The sequence below is a fragment of the Motacilla alba genome, chromosome 8 (assembly GCF_015832195.1).
Source record: "Motacilla alba alba isolate MOTALB_02 chromosome 8, Motacilla_alba_V1.0_pri, whole genome shotgun sequence".
NCBI classification, from domain to species: domain Eukaryota; kingdom Metazoa; phylum Chordata; class Aves; order Passeriformes; family Motacillidae; genus Motacilla; species Motacilla alba.
The window spans coordinates 16,699,987-16,715,140 of record NC_052023.1 but is presented as its reverse complement, the minus strand read 5'-3'; the positions used below and the strand labels follow the sequence as shown (position 1 = coordinate 16,715,140).

Sequence of the window (15,154 nt, the reverse complement as noted above, 5' to 3'; positions counted from 1 at the left end):
CCTCCGGCGCGCTGGGGGCGGGGGCAGCGCGCGCCGCCGCGGTGCACCGTGGGCGGGCGGGGCGTGGCGCTGCCGGGGCGGCGATTGGCGCGGCGGGGCGGAGGGGGCGGGGCGCTGCCGGTCCCGCCCCTTTTCCGGGCGCCCCCGCCCCTGGGCGCGTGCGCGCGGGGCTGCGCGCTGCGAGGCGCTGAGCGATGGGGCCGCGGCTGCTGCTGGTGCCGCTCGGGTGCCTGGCGCTGCTGCTGCCGCCGCCCGGCGCCGCCGAGTTCAGCCCCTCCCTGGACAGCGACTTCACGTTCACGCTGCCCGCCGGCCGCAAGGAGTGCTTCTACCAGCCCATGCGCAAGGAGGCCTCGCTGGAGCTCGAGTACCAGGTCGGGCAGGGCGGGAGGGGGCGTTTCCCGGCGCGTCCCGAGGGGAGCCGGGGTCCCGCGTCCCGCCGTGACGGCGGCGCTGCCGCCTGCCCGTGCCGCTGTACGGCGGCTCGGTCCTGCCTTCCTGCGGCCCTGAGGGGCAGTGCCTGCCGAGGGACGCGGTGCCTGCCCCGAGCAGCGGCCGCGGGGCTCCGCCGGCCTGGTCCGGGCGCGGGCAGCCCAGCCCTGCCCGGGACCTTGCCGCCGCAAAGCGCCCGCTAAGCCACGCTGGAATTGTACACTGTTAGAAGTTCCGCCTTACGGAGTTAAAAATTAACTTACCGGCCTTTTCAAATATTCTCATACGTTCTTTTAGTGGTTTGGAGGGAAATTTTTGTTTCTACTTCAGAGGAGCTCAAGTTGCCATCCTTTAAAAGGGCAGAATGTAGAAAGTTCACGGTTGTGACCTTGGCTTGGAGCCCTAAAGCGTACGGAAGCTTGTGCTGATGCACAGAGCCCGTACTTGCCTATCACTGTGCTGATATGAAACACCTTTCATCTCAACGATGAACGTTTTACAGAAACAGCCCAATTTAACAGACTGTCGTTAAGATTTTCCTGTCCTTCTTGAGGAGTTTCCCAGAGATGTCTGGCATAGATCTCGGTCTCAGACATATTCCCCCCCTTACAACAATGACTTTTTTCCCAGTAAAATAGGTACAGTCAGGAAAGCTGCACTGAATATTCTCCCACCCTATTACTGTGCCTAGAAATGGGCCAGGATCTGTCTCTCTTCCCCTCCAACTGTTTTTCCCCTCTGTTTTCCATCTGAAAGACAAAGCTGAAATTCGGGTTTTTCCTAATTTCTAGTTCTGTTACATGCAGAATTGAACAAGAACGAAAGAGGGGTGTTCAAGTTTTGCTTCATTCAAGCTTTTGTCCTGTCTAAGCCAAACAGAAGTTTATTTTGCAAAGAGTAGGATTTTAGTTTGATCATAAGCTAAACAAAGACACTATTTTAGAAGGGACTAATGTGTATAACATTATATTCCCACCTTATTTCTACTCAGGCATAAATTTCTTAGCACTACTGTTAACAGTAATGAATTGGTTTTCTATTTGGTTGTGTAGAAAAGGAGCTCAGTATATTACTGCAAATAGATTTATTTTGTACTTAATTATATTCGTGGCTAAAGCATAAGAGTATTTACCATAGGATGCAGGTAATTCTCAGATATAAGGTAAACACTCTGCTAATACAAAGCAATCAGTGACAGCAGCCATAGAAATGCCAGATTTAGCCATCTCTTGTTGGTATTTTTACAGGTTGTCTAACCATGCCTGTTGATAAAACTTCATGCATTCTTAAAAGTAATTAGGGAATGGTTCAATATAAGCCCAGCCTGGCAGGTTTAGATTACGTTTAGTTTAAGATTCCGAAATTGCTAAAAGGCTTTTAGGTTGAGCTTTTTTCCATCTGTTTCTAGTTAATTTGGTGTCAGCTCATCCAGACAGATTAATCTTTCAGATTCTTTATTTGTCTGTTCCCTTACCTAAAAACATTTGCCTTCCCTGTAAATGTTGCTGTCAGCAATGCAAACAGGAATTCAGCTGGTTGGAGGTTGGTTATTTTTGTTTGTTTCACAGGTTCTAGATGGAGCAGGATTAGATGTTGATTTCCATCTGCTCTCCCCAAAAGGTGAAACTCTAGTTTTTGATGAAAGAAAATCAGATGGAGTTCATACGTAAGTTTGAAATTTCAAACTCAGAAGTGTTACATAAAGAACTTTTCTGGTTTCTTTAGCAAGTATAACTGAAATGAAGGTTGAGTACTTTTTATTCCTTAGTATTACAAAAGATTTTCTAATAGGACAGTTGAGAATAGCAGTTTTCTTTTTATAAACACTGAAGGCTTTTTACATTAATTGTACCATGAAGTGAAGGGTATTTTTGTTTCAATGATAGCTGTACATGTTGAGTGGATAAAAATAATTATTGTGGAGTTGAAAAAGGTCTCCATATCTAATACCAAAAGGTCACACGAGTCATACAAATAAGAAGCTAGAAAGTCCCCTATTTTTCCAGTCTGTTTGTCACAATATGTAATATTTGCTGTAATTTTACTATAGTATAAGAATTCCACTTACTGTGGTTTTTTTTGTAATGATTAGCAATGATTCAAAATCCCCAAAAAGAAATGAAAGCAACTTGCTGTCTTCATCATTTTGAGCCTTTGGAGTCAGTAGGATTGTTCTGCTGTGACTGTGTAATCTGTAAAGTGTCTTTAGAGTTCTTATTTTTATACTAAGAGAAGATTTGGTTATTTCTAAGTGCAGGATTGTCAGTCTTAAAGGGAAGGGTATGCTTACAAAAACTGACTTTTTGAGAACCAGCACAGAAAGTGTAGTTAATCATGTTTTGCTTACATACGCAGTGTGGAAACAGAAGATGGGGATTACATGTTCTGCTTTGACAACACATTCAGTACCATTTCTGAAAAGGTGATTTTCTTTGAATTGATCCTGGACAATATGGGAGAAGATGGTCAAGATGAGGAAGATTGGAAGAAATACGTTACAGGCACAGATCTCCTCGACATGAAGTTGGAAGATATTCTGGTTAGTATTTGATCTTTCATTCTATTCAGTGTAAGAGCATTTGGGAAAAAACCCTCAATGTTATGTAGCCATTCTGCCGTGGTCTGTTGTGTCATCCTGGAATGTATTCCAGGTCCATATATTGCTTTTACTAATACAGGGAGTCTAGCTCCATGGATCTCTTCTTTACACACAGAAACTTGAAGATCTTTTCCGAATAGGCCCTTCACCAGCAAGAAGAAACTGTCTAGCTCTCAGTCACTTGGTTTCCAATTCAGCTTCCTTTCTTCCTGCTTCTAAAATGGGACATTCTTCCCTAGCAGCAATGAAATGAATACTTTGAGCATTAAAGTATTATTTAGTCCCAATGATGTAGTTGGAATTATTGCATCATTTTTATCAATGTTTAAAGATTAAGTACTCTGTTAGCCTCTCCATCACATGTGTGCAGAAGTATGGGTTACTGTTTTCTATCCTCAGTAAATTAGATATTACTATATTAGTTTTTTTGCCCCCAAATTTTATTACATCTTTTCAAACTAATAAACAGAATGAAAGTTAATTTGCATAAAAAACAGGTTCATCTTTGCAGACATTGAGTGGTTATGTTTGCTTAAATTGTATGCTGAGCCTGTTTGATGTAGGATTCAGACTGCTGCTGAGTCCAAGCTCTCATTCCCTTTATGACCATTAAATATTGAGATTACTGTAGAAGCAAAGGATTGCTTGGTGCTCCAGTACCACTGTTCTTAATGCTTGGTAGGATGCAGTAAAGCTGTTGTTTGTTTCATCATAGCTACAGACAATAGGTATCTTTAAAACAGCCCAAAACCCCAACATCTGCACACACCTACTGAAAACATCATGTAGAAAATCAGTGTATTGTTTATTGCCATAAACACAATGCAGATTTTTAAATAAAGCAAACAGTGTTTAAATATTTTATAGGTGTACGAAACACTTTTAAATAATAACAAAACCAAGTATAGAATCTGAAAATCTGACCAGATCTTTAAAAGTAGCAGTCAAGACACTTAGAAAAAAGCAAAATTTATATGTGAAGTTGAGAAGAAGATCCCACTCACACTAATCACAGAAAATACTTAAATGGATTTGATAGATACTTGTTTATGTTCTGGTATCTCTTCCAAAAGAAAAAGAAATGCAGAACCTATCTTTGAGAGCCTTGAAAATCTTATAAAGTAGGTAATTTTTATAAAGTTAAGATTAGGATTTAATCCCATTGTTTACTTAGCCAAGTATTACTTTCTCTGCAAGCTCTATGAGGACTAACATAAGCCCTTAGTACTTTATTCCTTAATGAGAACACATTTTCTGGCAAAAATAGGGAATTATGTCTTATGTTTAAAGCTCTTGTGTGGTGTTCATTTTCCTTATTGTGTAACAATGAACTTTATCATCATAAAATTATTTGGCTCCCCAGAATAGCTATTTTGAAATATTTTTGTTAAATATGAAACAAAGAAAATGCTACTGCTGACTTTAGCCTTATGGTTTTGGGGATTTCTAAAAATCATTAGCCTCTTCTTACTGCAAATGTTACTCTTCTCACTAAAAGTTACTTCAGGATCCATAATTATATCAAGAACATAATTCAACACTGCATGAGATCAGCTTTTGTTAATATCTAGTATGTGGTGGATGAAACTTCAATAGATCATAGGACCAGATGTTTACTTAGTAAGTGCAGAATAAAGTCCAACTCTTGAGCTGCTGTTGTCATGGCTGAAGTGTTCATGTACTTTCACTAGTTCTAGGGTCACACTTTATGTCCTTTCTAGGACCTCCAGTTGTCCTGTTTATTATCAAAATTCTGCTTTTGTATCAAGGCTGAAGCAGCAGTTTATGGCCACTACAGTGGAAACACCAGAAGCAGACAGGAAAGTAACATTACTGTGATTTTCTTTTGCTACAGATATAGCCCTGATGGTAGTTTCCATTAAAAAACTCCTTAATTTTATTATACAGCAGAAAAAACTCTACATGTGCTTGCCACTACATAATTTGTTTTGAGACTAGTTCTGCAGATTCACTACTTTTTATTAGTCCAAATAGGTGTGATTTCTCTCTAGCCTCCCTACTTATAAAAGAGAAAAAACAAAATTACTACAGAACACTAATGCTACATTAAGTCTTTTTAGCCAATACACAATAACCGGCTAGACAAATTAATGAAAACTGTGATGATGTGTATATTTTAAAATGAAATTAACTCTTTACTTGTCAAGATATTAAATTACAGGTGATAACACGATGTTAACAATTTTGTATTTGCTGCAAGATATACACATAATTCATGTGGGGTTTTTTTCTAAAAATACTCTTTTGTTACTTACCAGGAATCCATCAACAGTGTCAAAGCCAGATTAAGCAAAAGTGTCCAGATTCAGACCCTGCTCAGAGCATTTGAGGCTCGTGACCGAAACATACAAGAAAGCAACTTTGACAGAGTGAATTTCTGGTCCATGGTCAACTTGGGAGTAATGGTGGTGGTATCAGCTGTTCAGGTTTACATGTTGAAAAGTCTCTTTGAAGATAAGAGGAAAAGTAGAACTTAATATTCATTAATGTTCATATTACGATCATAACAGTATAACAGGTTGGGGGAGAAGGATAAACTCCAGTAAAGACAATAAAGACCTTTCAGATTCTTTTGAACAGACAGTAAAAATCAGGTTTTCAACTCATATTGGGCTTTTTGGATGTGATAGTGCTGGTTGGTCTTGTTTGTGTTTGGGAGTTTTCTGTTGTTTTTTGTGGTGGTTGGTTGGGTTTTTTTTTAACATGAACATCATGCCTCTTCCCAAGCTCTCCCATTTTTCCAAATGCTACTAACTATTTTTTTGTACTTGTAGGATTCATTAATGATTGTTAATTCCTATCTTATGCATAGCACATTTGGTGCATATGCAAAATAATGTTAATATAACTGTCATTATCTTCATTTTCACATGAAAGTTTAAGTAGTAACTTAGACATTGGTTTAGTTGCTGTAAAATACTGGGTGAATTTACATGTGCCTAAGTTCACAGGATTGGTAGTTACTGTCATTTTTCTTCAAAGTTACATGTTTTTTAAAATCCTTAGTTCTTGTTCTTTGGCATCATGAAGAAGCACTGGGCTAACTATGTAAGAACATGAGATCTCTTTTTATGACAGATGATTAATATCAGCACTTTAAAAAAAGCACCATCAGTGTGAAACTGAGGCAGTTTTGAAAAACAATTGGAGAAAATAGATACAATTCCTGTTCAAAAATCCTTCTGTGCTGTAGTTGCAAAATCCTGTTTTCCTTTTTGGCTGTTACATGAGACAAGTGGTATACAAACATACAGACACAGTTTGAAGTATGACTTGCAAATTCTTAGTTACTGTAACCTCATGCAATAGATAATTATTTAAAAAGTAAGTTCTCATGGTTTTTCCTTTTAATAAAGGCAGGGGGTGTTCATGGTATGCCAAAACAAACATTGATTGTTGTAGTCTCGAAATCCCTCTTATTTTCTACTTTATTACAACTATGACTAACGTTACAGTTGGGTGACTTACACAGGCATATAAAACCAAAGCTTCACCTAAACTTTCCCTTTTTGCTCACCCTCACAAGTCTTTCAGCTGTGTAAGTACCTTCTTCATATAACCCATGTTTCTAGCTGTTCATCTGAATAAGGCACAAATCACAGGAGCAGTAAGTACAGGCCTCAAGTTTTATGATCAACTGAATATGTAGTATCACTATCACTAAGACAAAGCTAATACCAAATCAGAAAATTATAATATCTGGGTAAGTGGCTTTTAACAGTGTAGTGAGGGTATAGAATTTTTGCCAAAACCCCTGGTGCATGAGAATTAACTTTAAAAAAGTAGTTTCAAGTTAGTTAATTTTTACAAAGTGCCAAGTCATTTGAATTTCTTGTATAAATGTGTTAAATGCATCTCATCATAAGTTTTTTAAAACTTTATTAAAAACACTTTTTTAAGAAGTGTTTTAAAAACAGTATCTGTAGTAGTGTTGTGCCTGTTGTGGGGTCATCTGTATGAATGGCAGAGTTGCAATTTTGAGACTTTCTGTGATTAAATAGTGTTTTATGAATAAAAACAGGGTCACTAGGTGCATTGAAGAAGTATGTTGTTCAAATGAAACAGATGATAGCAAGGGCTACAGAACACAGAAACAGCACTTCAGCTTCAACTTCAGAGAAGAGGACCTAGCAATAATATTTCTAAATAGTTTTTATAAGTAAAATATAATTATTATTATTACAGAACTTGTTATAGAGGGCTCCAAAGGCTGTTGAGCTACTTCATATTTCTGCAAAACTGTGTCCAAAATAAGAGTGTACCCCTTGCAGGTTTTGTGTATCTTACTTCCATATGATGCTTTCTATTCTAAACTGCCCGGAAGTAGAAAGCTTATTTCTGTGATAAGAACAAGATCTAGGAAAAAGTAATTCTTTCAGCTAGAGAAGCAAATAATGTTTTCCTGCCACTTCCCTGTCCCTCTCCCAGTAGCACTATACCATGTTGTTATCTATGTGTGCATTACCACGCGTGATGCTCCAAACCATCTGCAAAATGCTGAACCAGCTCTGGGAAGCTGTGACTAAGACATCTACCTCTGCTCTCCAAGCTACTAGAGTCAAGATTTCAGCTTAGAACTCCAATAGGTAAGCTCTGCCGAGTTTTCCAAGGGCACCTTAAGGGATTGGGTTCCCCAGCTGCTCTGCTGTGCCTCTCTGTAGCTACACATCAGTGACAAAACCGTTTGGTGTCCCAGTGTAACCTGCTGCTGGGTGCAGCCTGCTCTGACCAGACTGCTGCAGTTCAGGGGCTCCTGTTACAAACAGCGATCTCTGGGAGAAGGAAAATGCAACAATCGGCAGCAGAGTTCACCTGGAAGAAATCATTGTTCTGCAAATAAGAGCTCTGACTGTATTTGCTCTTTGTTCAAGGTCCACTATAGAAAATGAAAGAGGGAATAACTGGAAAGGTTCATTGGCTTTGGCAGCTGGAATGTTTATGATAGGTGAAGGATTTGGCATACAAACTTGCAGTTAAGTAACATTGTACTTGGATTTTGAAGAGTAGATTGCTTTTGACTGTATAAAATTTACAAAGGAAACTATAAATTACAATTTTTTTCTTATTGGACTTTTTCTTCAGAATTAAATGTTTTAAGACTTGCAGATGTTGAATAATTATGCAAAACTGAGATTTTCAATAAATCAAGTTTAAACCTATGTTTGTGTTGTTTTGTAATGAAGGAAGAATGCTATGAATACCTATGAATCTGCAAAAGATCAAGGATGCCAAGCTAACAGGAAATTTGGTTTTAGTAATGCAGCTTTTTCATTTCTTCCTTGTGCAATTTTCACATTCTGTTCTTATTCACTGCACATATCAACTTAATCTGTGCAAATAATTTAAAATTTACACAGGTGTCAGATCAGAAAGACATCAACCTCTGGACTTTCTCTTAGAAAGTATTTAACATACTTAACTGTATTTCAGCAGCAAACATCTACAGGAAATAGTATCACAATCTGAAGCTCACAATTAAGAATCTCATCATATAAATTACTAGTAGTTATAGAATATATTTGCATTATTCATAAAATAAGATCTCGAGAATAAAGCTCAAATATTGGAGTATTTTTTTGGCTGAGTAAAACATGACAAATCCAAGCTTATTTACCATTTCATAAGACTCCTGAGACACCCGGGCCTGTCCGGAAGCCTGCAAACCACATTATGAAAGCAATGAAACAGGAACTTCATTTAAGCTGTGTTTTGAATCAATGAAATCGTGAAATGCTAAGTACAATCTTACGTTGTCGGATTGGGCAATTAGTGATAGAAGCAACAGTGATTTGACTTGAAAAAGTACCTGAGCATTAAAAACTCTTAAGAGCTATTTTTGGATGCAGACATAAGAAATACCTGCAGAAGTTCCCTTTCCTGATCTCTCCAAGCATGCACCATGAGAAATGACACCTTCTGCCTTCTGTCTCCCGTACAACACACCCCAGCCTCGTGCCTCAGGCTGGCATGTTGTTTCTCGTGCTCAGCAGTGCAGCAGGGCCTTGTTTAACTGCACTTGTTTGTCAGGGTGCAGCACCATCCTCACTCCATGACCACATGGTAGTGTTAAGACCACATTTTTAAAGATTTTACTCAATTAGTCACATAAAATTACTTTTTTTTTTTTTCCTGTATGGAGTTTTTTTTTATATTTATATGGCAGTCTCTTCCAAAGACTCATTATTCCAAAATTTTAATTAAGACAGCCTGAAACTAAGAAGACTGAGCTCTATCTGATGTCTTTAAAAACTAGCAGTTCCTTTCCTGTGTTTCAAAGAACAATTCTCCTCAAGACTTTCATTTGAGAACTTAGCAACTTGTGGTGTAGACAGGAAACACATCTCTTAGTTACTGCTGAGAAATGGCTTCTGTTAAGCCCTTCCTTTTCCATGCTTTTCCCCTGGCTCCAGTAGTACTCTCACAGAAATTCACTATTCATACAGGAGGAATGCTGTATGAATAACACAGTAAGAGGTGAGTAAGCACAATTGACACAAATCATTACAAAAATTAAAAATGCAATCAAAAGCTACATAACTTACTGTTTTCAAAAACAATTCACATAACTGTTGATTTTTATCAAAGGCAAAGATAATAAAATAGTAATAAAATAATGAAAAACAACTTAGAAGTAGTAGTAATCCCACCTACACTGCTGAAGTTTCACCAAAAGCATCTGAATTACATCTCTCATGCTATCAAGTGCTACAGCTGACAGCAGTTAATGAGATTTGGAACCCATACTCTTCACAAACCCCTTCCCTTTGTGCATACCAAGTTTCTGGAAACGATATCCATCCTCATTCTCCATCTGCCACCTGCTGAATTGGAACACAGGTGCATAAGGAAGGCACAGATTTCCCAAAAGAGAAGTTCTAGAAGCATATATCTATTAATTTCAACCTTATGCAAAGGGACCTGAAATTAAACATCTATTAGAAGTCCTTTTATGCTTAAGGATTTAATGGAGTTAAAACCTCTCCAGTTGTTAATTCATTCCCTTTCCCACAATTTCCAACTACTGTTGATATCTTTAGAATTTTACCCATAGTACTTTCTGGTTTCTGCAATCATGCAAGCAATTTGTGAAGTTATGAATACCAGATTAGAGCAATCACATAACACAAAGCAGGCAACCAGTAATGATCATGAATGAGCAAAACAGGTACACAGCAAAGCAGTAACTATCCCACTGGATGGTGACACAAGCTAATGCAACAATAGCCAAGTTTTGTGAGTATTCATTAGAGAATGGCAAAGCACAAATGAAGGACTTGGAAGTGGTGCTTGCAGAAAAAAACTTTATTTAGAGCAAGATATAACTATTAATTAGCTTCCTGCTTTAAAACAGGTTTTGAAGTAAATGAGCTTGTTAAGAGTAAAACTGCAGATGTCAGGCTTGGAAGGTACTGTGTTGAACATTCAATAAGCAGAGGACTAGGAAACCAAAACCACATGGAAGTCAATCAGTGCCAAACACTAAGTAGCTAACAATGGGAAGTAATCTGAATATTGTCAAATTGAGAAGCTGGAAACATAAATTAGAACAAGAAAAACACATGCTGGTGAAATACTATCAGTAAACAGATTAGAAGATTATATGAAAAGAATGGTATGAACTACAGCTGTATTTGAAAAATTAGTATCTGCTGGCAAAATATTTTGGTACTAATGAAAACCAGAACAACTGTTGATATTATGGTATATGGATCTCAATACCGAAATATGTACAAACCTAATTTAAAAAAATAGCAGAGGTGGGCTAGCTGAGAACATTAAGGGATTCAAAAATGCAAAACAGTAAAACACCAAGACAATACAAAAATCTTGTTTCATTGTTGCTGAATGACAAAATTGAAAGACACCAAAAGCATCACATTTCAAGCTCATTCTAAGACTGTGCACAGCTTGTACTGGTAAGTGTCTTTTGTTTTCCTTTCTACTGTCCTGCACTACCTTTGCTAAAAGACGGTTGTTTCCCTCTCCAATTTCATTCAGGGACTCCAACGGAGACTCTTTTCCCGAGTCTTTCATTTCACCACACCTCACCTACAGATGATCCAATTTACAAAAAAAAAAAAAAAAACCAAAACACCAGCAAACTTTTCTACAAACATTGACAACTCCAAAGTTTAACTCGTGCATTAATGTTTTTTTACTAAACGAGGATATCAATAGATCTGACACCTCAGTATGGGTATTTAAGTTCAACATTGACCAAACAATGTTTCAATGTTTCCTAAACCCTTTTCTCCATCCCTACAAAAAGTAATTTTCTTCCATCATGCCCTTAACTGGAGTATTATTTTTCATTCAGACATGTGAGGCAGCTAGAGATGTGCCTGAACATATTACCAGCATAGCATTTGCAAGACTCCTCCTCTTCCCTCTGTGCATAGAGCTGATGCTTCTGTCCAGTTTATCCTTATCACTCTGTTCTGACTATTGTTCCATCGTCAGCCTTGGTATGTTCCACCTCAACTCACCAATTTCCTTTTAAAATAGAACACTAAAGATCACTTTAGTAGGATGTTCCAAAGACAAACCATTTTTCTGTTTATTAAATTATCTCCCCACCCTCTAGACAATAAAGTGCTTGTCTTCACCTTTAAAGGCCTTTTTAAATGTATTTGTCATAATGTTACATCAAAATATTGACCTTCATTTCATGTATCATGCTTAGAGATTTTTCAAAATTCCCTCGTAATCTCACTCAAAATGCGTTATGCATAGAAAAACCATCGTTTTATTCAAAATTCCTGTTGAAGTCTTGTTGAGAACAATGATTTGACAAATAGTTTGCTATGATGCATATCTTACAATTCTGACCAGTATTGTGCCATTATTTCTTTGCTGTCTTGTTCATGCGATACCTTATATTTTTAGAACTGTCACGAGAGACTTCTATCTAAATACTACTGTAATACAAATAAAACGTAATGGAAAAATATTAAATATACACATAGAAATGATTCTAAATCAGTGACCACAACAAAGTTGAATTACATATATTTACACACATGCGTACATACAATGACCGAGTTATACCAAAATGAAATCATTACATACAGCAACATTTGTCTTTTTCCTTTAGACACACCACTACTACATACAATGAAATCCACATAAAATGAGAAAGGCATTTGTAGGTGTGCTTTAATTACTACTCTAGCTCTATCTTCAGCAGCACTATTGCAGCATTTTCCAGTACATGACACCTTGTAAGAAAGCATCCCTCAACCATAGCTGGAACACCAGTTAGTGTCTATGTGCAGGGCAAGTGTCTCCAGGACAGGAACAGGAAAGCTAGAGATTGGGAAGTGATGGATGGGAGGATGCCACCAAGTATGTGCTTCACAAGAGTACAGAATCAAAACTCATTCTTCTCTCTCAAAAAATACACACATTTAATGTTGGTCTTTTAATTCTAAGAGAAAAGCAATTCCAAAAATACAAACTGAACATCAGAGTTAAGTCAACCACCATAATAAAATGAAAACAACATTCACAATAGTTAGGTCTACGGACAGCTGAAGTTTGACAAGTATTTTCTCCCCACACCTCCCCCACTTAGGTCCCCAAGTACATTCCAATATTTATCATTAAATGAATCTTTATGAAAAATACTGCTGGTGTTCAGTTAGAATTAAAGGACTTGGATAAAGTGAAACAATAAAGACAAATACAGATGGTGTGAGTAAGGTTACAAAGGCTTTACATTTTGCATTATCTCAAGATATAAACATTCAAAAATTAACATGAAGTTGCTGTGTTATCAAAATATTGCAGCTATAGGCAAGGCAACATGAAATTAATAGCTGAGGGTGTGAGAAAACCCCACACATTTTAGTGAAGGTAAACAGAAGTGGGAGTTTTTAATTAGCATTTTTATAAAGCTAATATAACCCAGCCAGCCATAAGCCAAACACAGGATAAAAAGCTTTCTCTGCTTCCTTTGGCTATAAGGTGACAAAAAAAATTCAGAAAAAAAGTCACCTTTTCAAGATGTTCAAGATGAGCAGAAAAAGTCAAATAACCAAGTAATGGAATAAATAAGTACTAACTCAGGCAGTACACTTTAAACCACTCTGTCATTTGCTAATGTTACATAATTTTATTTTGGTGGCAAACTGTAAGCATGTAAGAACACTAACCTTATACAGTACAGTGAATAACCACCAAAGTAAAAATATTCTTCTGTTTACTCTTTGGCTAAAACCCCCTCAAAAGTAGCAGACAAAGAAAAAATATCTAATACTGGCAAGAGACTTTTTGACTTTTTTTAACAAGTAAAATAATCTTACCAATTTAAAACTTGGTACATTTTATAAACACAAAAGAGGTAATGTTGTAATAAAATCAGTAACGCTACTTCAAATGGCAACATTTGTTGACCCTGTGCAATAATACACTTAGTTCATACTACATTTATCAAAATATGACTGTTCTACAGGTATGTAGAAATACTGCACGACTCCTGTCAACTTACTTTATAATTGGGACGTGAAATTTACAATCAGAATGCCACAAGAGCTTTCAAATTGTTACTTCCAGTAGAATTAATTTCGAAATCTTCAGATCTTGCATTATTTTTTAGCGGTTAATTCGAATGGAAAATAATGGAATGTAGAGCAGATGAACATCAATGACTGCACCCACTGCCAGAACACGCTGCACTGGTTGGACACTTTTCCTTAGTACATAAAAAGCAACAGCACCCAATAAGCCTGAGAAGAAATGCTGCTGTGTAAATACTGGCAACTATTCCTGAAAAAAGAATTATGGGATGTATTCTCAGAAGCCGACCGATCCCATAATTTGTATTGCATAGGTCACAATCACACATCTATATACACGCCCAGCTCTGTGTGTGCATATACACCGCTGTATATGCGCACACACGCACACACACACACAGAATATATTAAGAAGACAATGAAGTCTGGTCACAGAGCAATTTACAGGCTCAATATATTTTTTCTTTTTTTTTTTTTTTTTTTTTACACTTTGTTTGAAAGAAAACTTCAGTATTTTACAGTCTCCAGTAGGCATTATATACACTGCACTTATGAAATCTAGAAAGTATTGAAATAGAAATACATTTCTGCAAACATTTGGGTAAGAAAACAAACCAAGATTTTTCAAATATTTGTGCTATCTACATAATATTTTCTCTAAATCACAATAACTGTATCCATGGAATGTTCTCTAGAAAATGTCATCTTTTTTTAAACACCATGCACATTTTTAAGCAATTGTAACCCAAAATATCCCAACCTAAAACAATCTAACAATGTTCAGATTAAAAAATTTAAGTCTCAGATCAGATTTTAAAAAGATAAGTCTTTATCACAAGAGCTGTAATGATAACAATTACATGTTAAGGCTAAACTGGTTTTGTTTTGTTTTTTGTTTTTTTTTAGAAACACATTTAAAGACCATTTCTCTCGTGGCTCTGCATTATGAACTGTACTTACAGATGACAGTGCAGTGAACATAATGTTCAGTCCTACAGTCAGGATGCAGTTGCTCCTTCCCACTCCACAAGATACTGCACCTTTCCATCAAGTGTCACCCGACGAGCCAACACACGGTATTTCTCCCCACAAGCTATTCTACCTGCTGCACCAAAATAACTAGTGATGGAGTTCTTCAGATGATTGAGCTGTAACTCCTGATCTGCTAAGTTGTTAAGTATCTCTGTATTGAGTTCATCATACTGGTAATCTTCCTTGCTCTCATCATCTTTTACAATTTCTGAGTTTTGAGTCTGGAGTGCTTTTCGTGGAAAGCGGCCTCTCCTCCTCAAATGTGGTATTGCAGCAGGCCAAGTTCTTCCTGTACGAGTCCTTTTTCTCGAGTCAGATAAACTATTGAAAATAAAACCCCATAGCATTAACTCCGAGGAGTTATTAATTCAACATATATGCTGTATCATCAGTTATTTCCATGCCACTCATGTAATAATTTTTCTTGTTTTTCACTCAAAAAATACTTCTTGCCTACAGATAGGTAACTGTCAATATGACACTTACAGCTGGTAACGATTTCACAACTCTAAATTAAACATGAGCTATTTGAAAATTATATCAATAATGCACA

At 37.3% G+C, this 15,154-nt stretch overlaps 2 protein-coding genes across 4 annotated transcripts in view; one reads left to right on the top strand and one right to left on the bottom strand.

The window, feature by feature from the left end:
• The first annotated feature begins 141 nt into the window (after positions 1 to 141).
• Positions 142 to 8,211, top strand: TMED5 (transmembrane p24 trafficking protein 5). Its single transcript, XM_038144293.1, has 4 exons — positions 142 to 374; positions 2,001 to 2,098; positions 2,788 to 2,971; positions 5,311 to 8,211. The coding sequence occupies exons 1-4, from the start codon at positions 195 to 197 to the stop codon at positions 5,527 to 5,529; spliced, it is 681 nt and encodes a 226-aa protein (XP_038000221.1). The 5' UTR covers positions 142 to 194; the 3' UTR covers positions 5,530 to 8,211.
• MTF2 (metal response element binding transcription factor 2) overlaps positions 6,832 to 15,154 on the bottom strand; it is a 29,132-nt gene continuing 20,809 nt past the window's right edge. For all 3 annotated transcript variants that reach the window (XM_038144291.1, XM_038144292.1, XM_038144290.1), the window contains one exon: positions 6,832 to 14,922. In XM_038144291.1, coding sequence (XP_038000219.1) covers positions 14,568 to 14,922 — 355 coding nt within the window. In that variant the 3' untranslated portion in view covers positions 6,832 to 14,567. The remainder of the gene's footprint in view (positions 14,923 to 15,154) is intronic.

Excerpts from the sequence above, each read along its gene's own strand:
- TMED5 (XM_038144293.1), top strand. The coding sequence starts at position 195 with ATGGGGCCGCGGCTGCTGCTGGTGCCGCTCGGGTGCCTGGCGCTGCTG. Across the intron at positions 375-2,000 it reads CGCTGGAGCTCGAGTACCAG|GTTCTAGATGGAGCAGGATT; the intron begins GTCGGGCAGGGC and ends TTTGTTTCACAG. Across the intron at positions 2,972-5,310 it reads TGAAGTTGGAAGATATTCTG|GAATCCATCAACAGTGTCAA; the intron begins GTTAGTATTTGA and ends GTTACTTACCAG.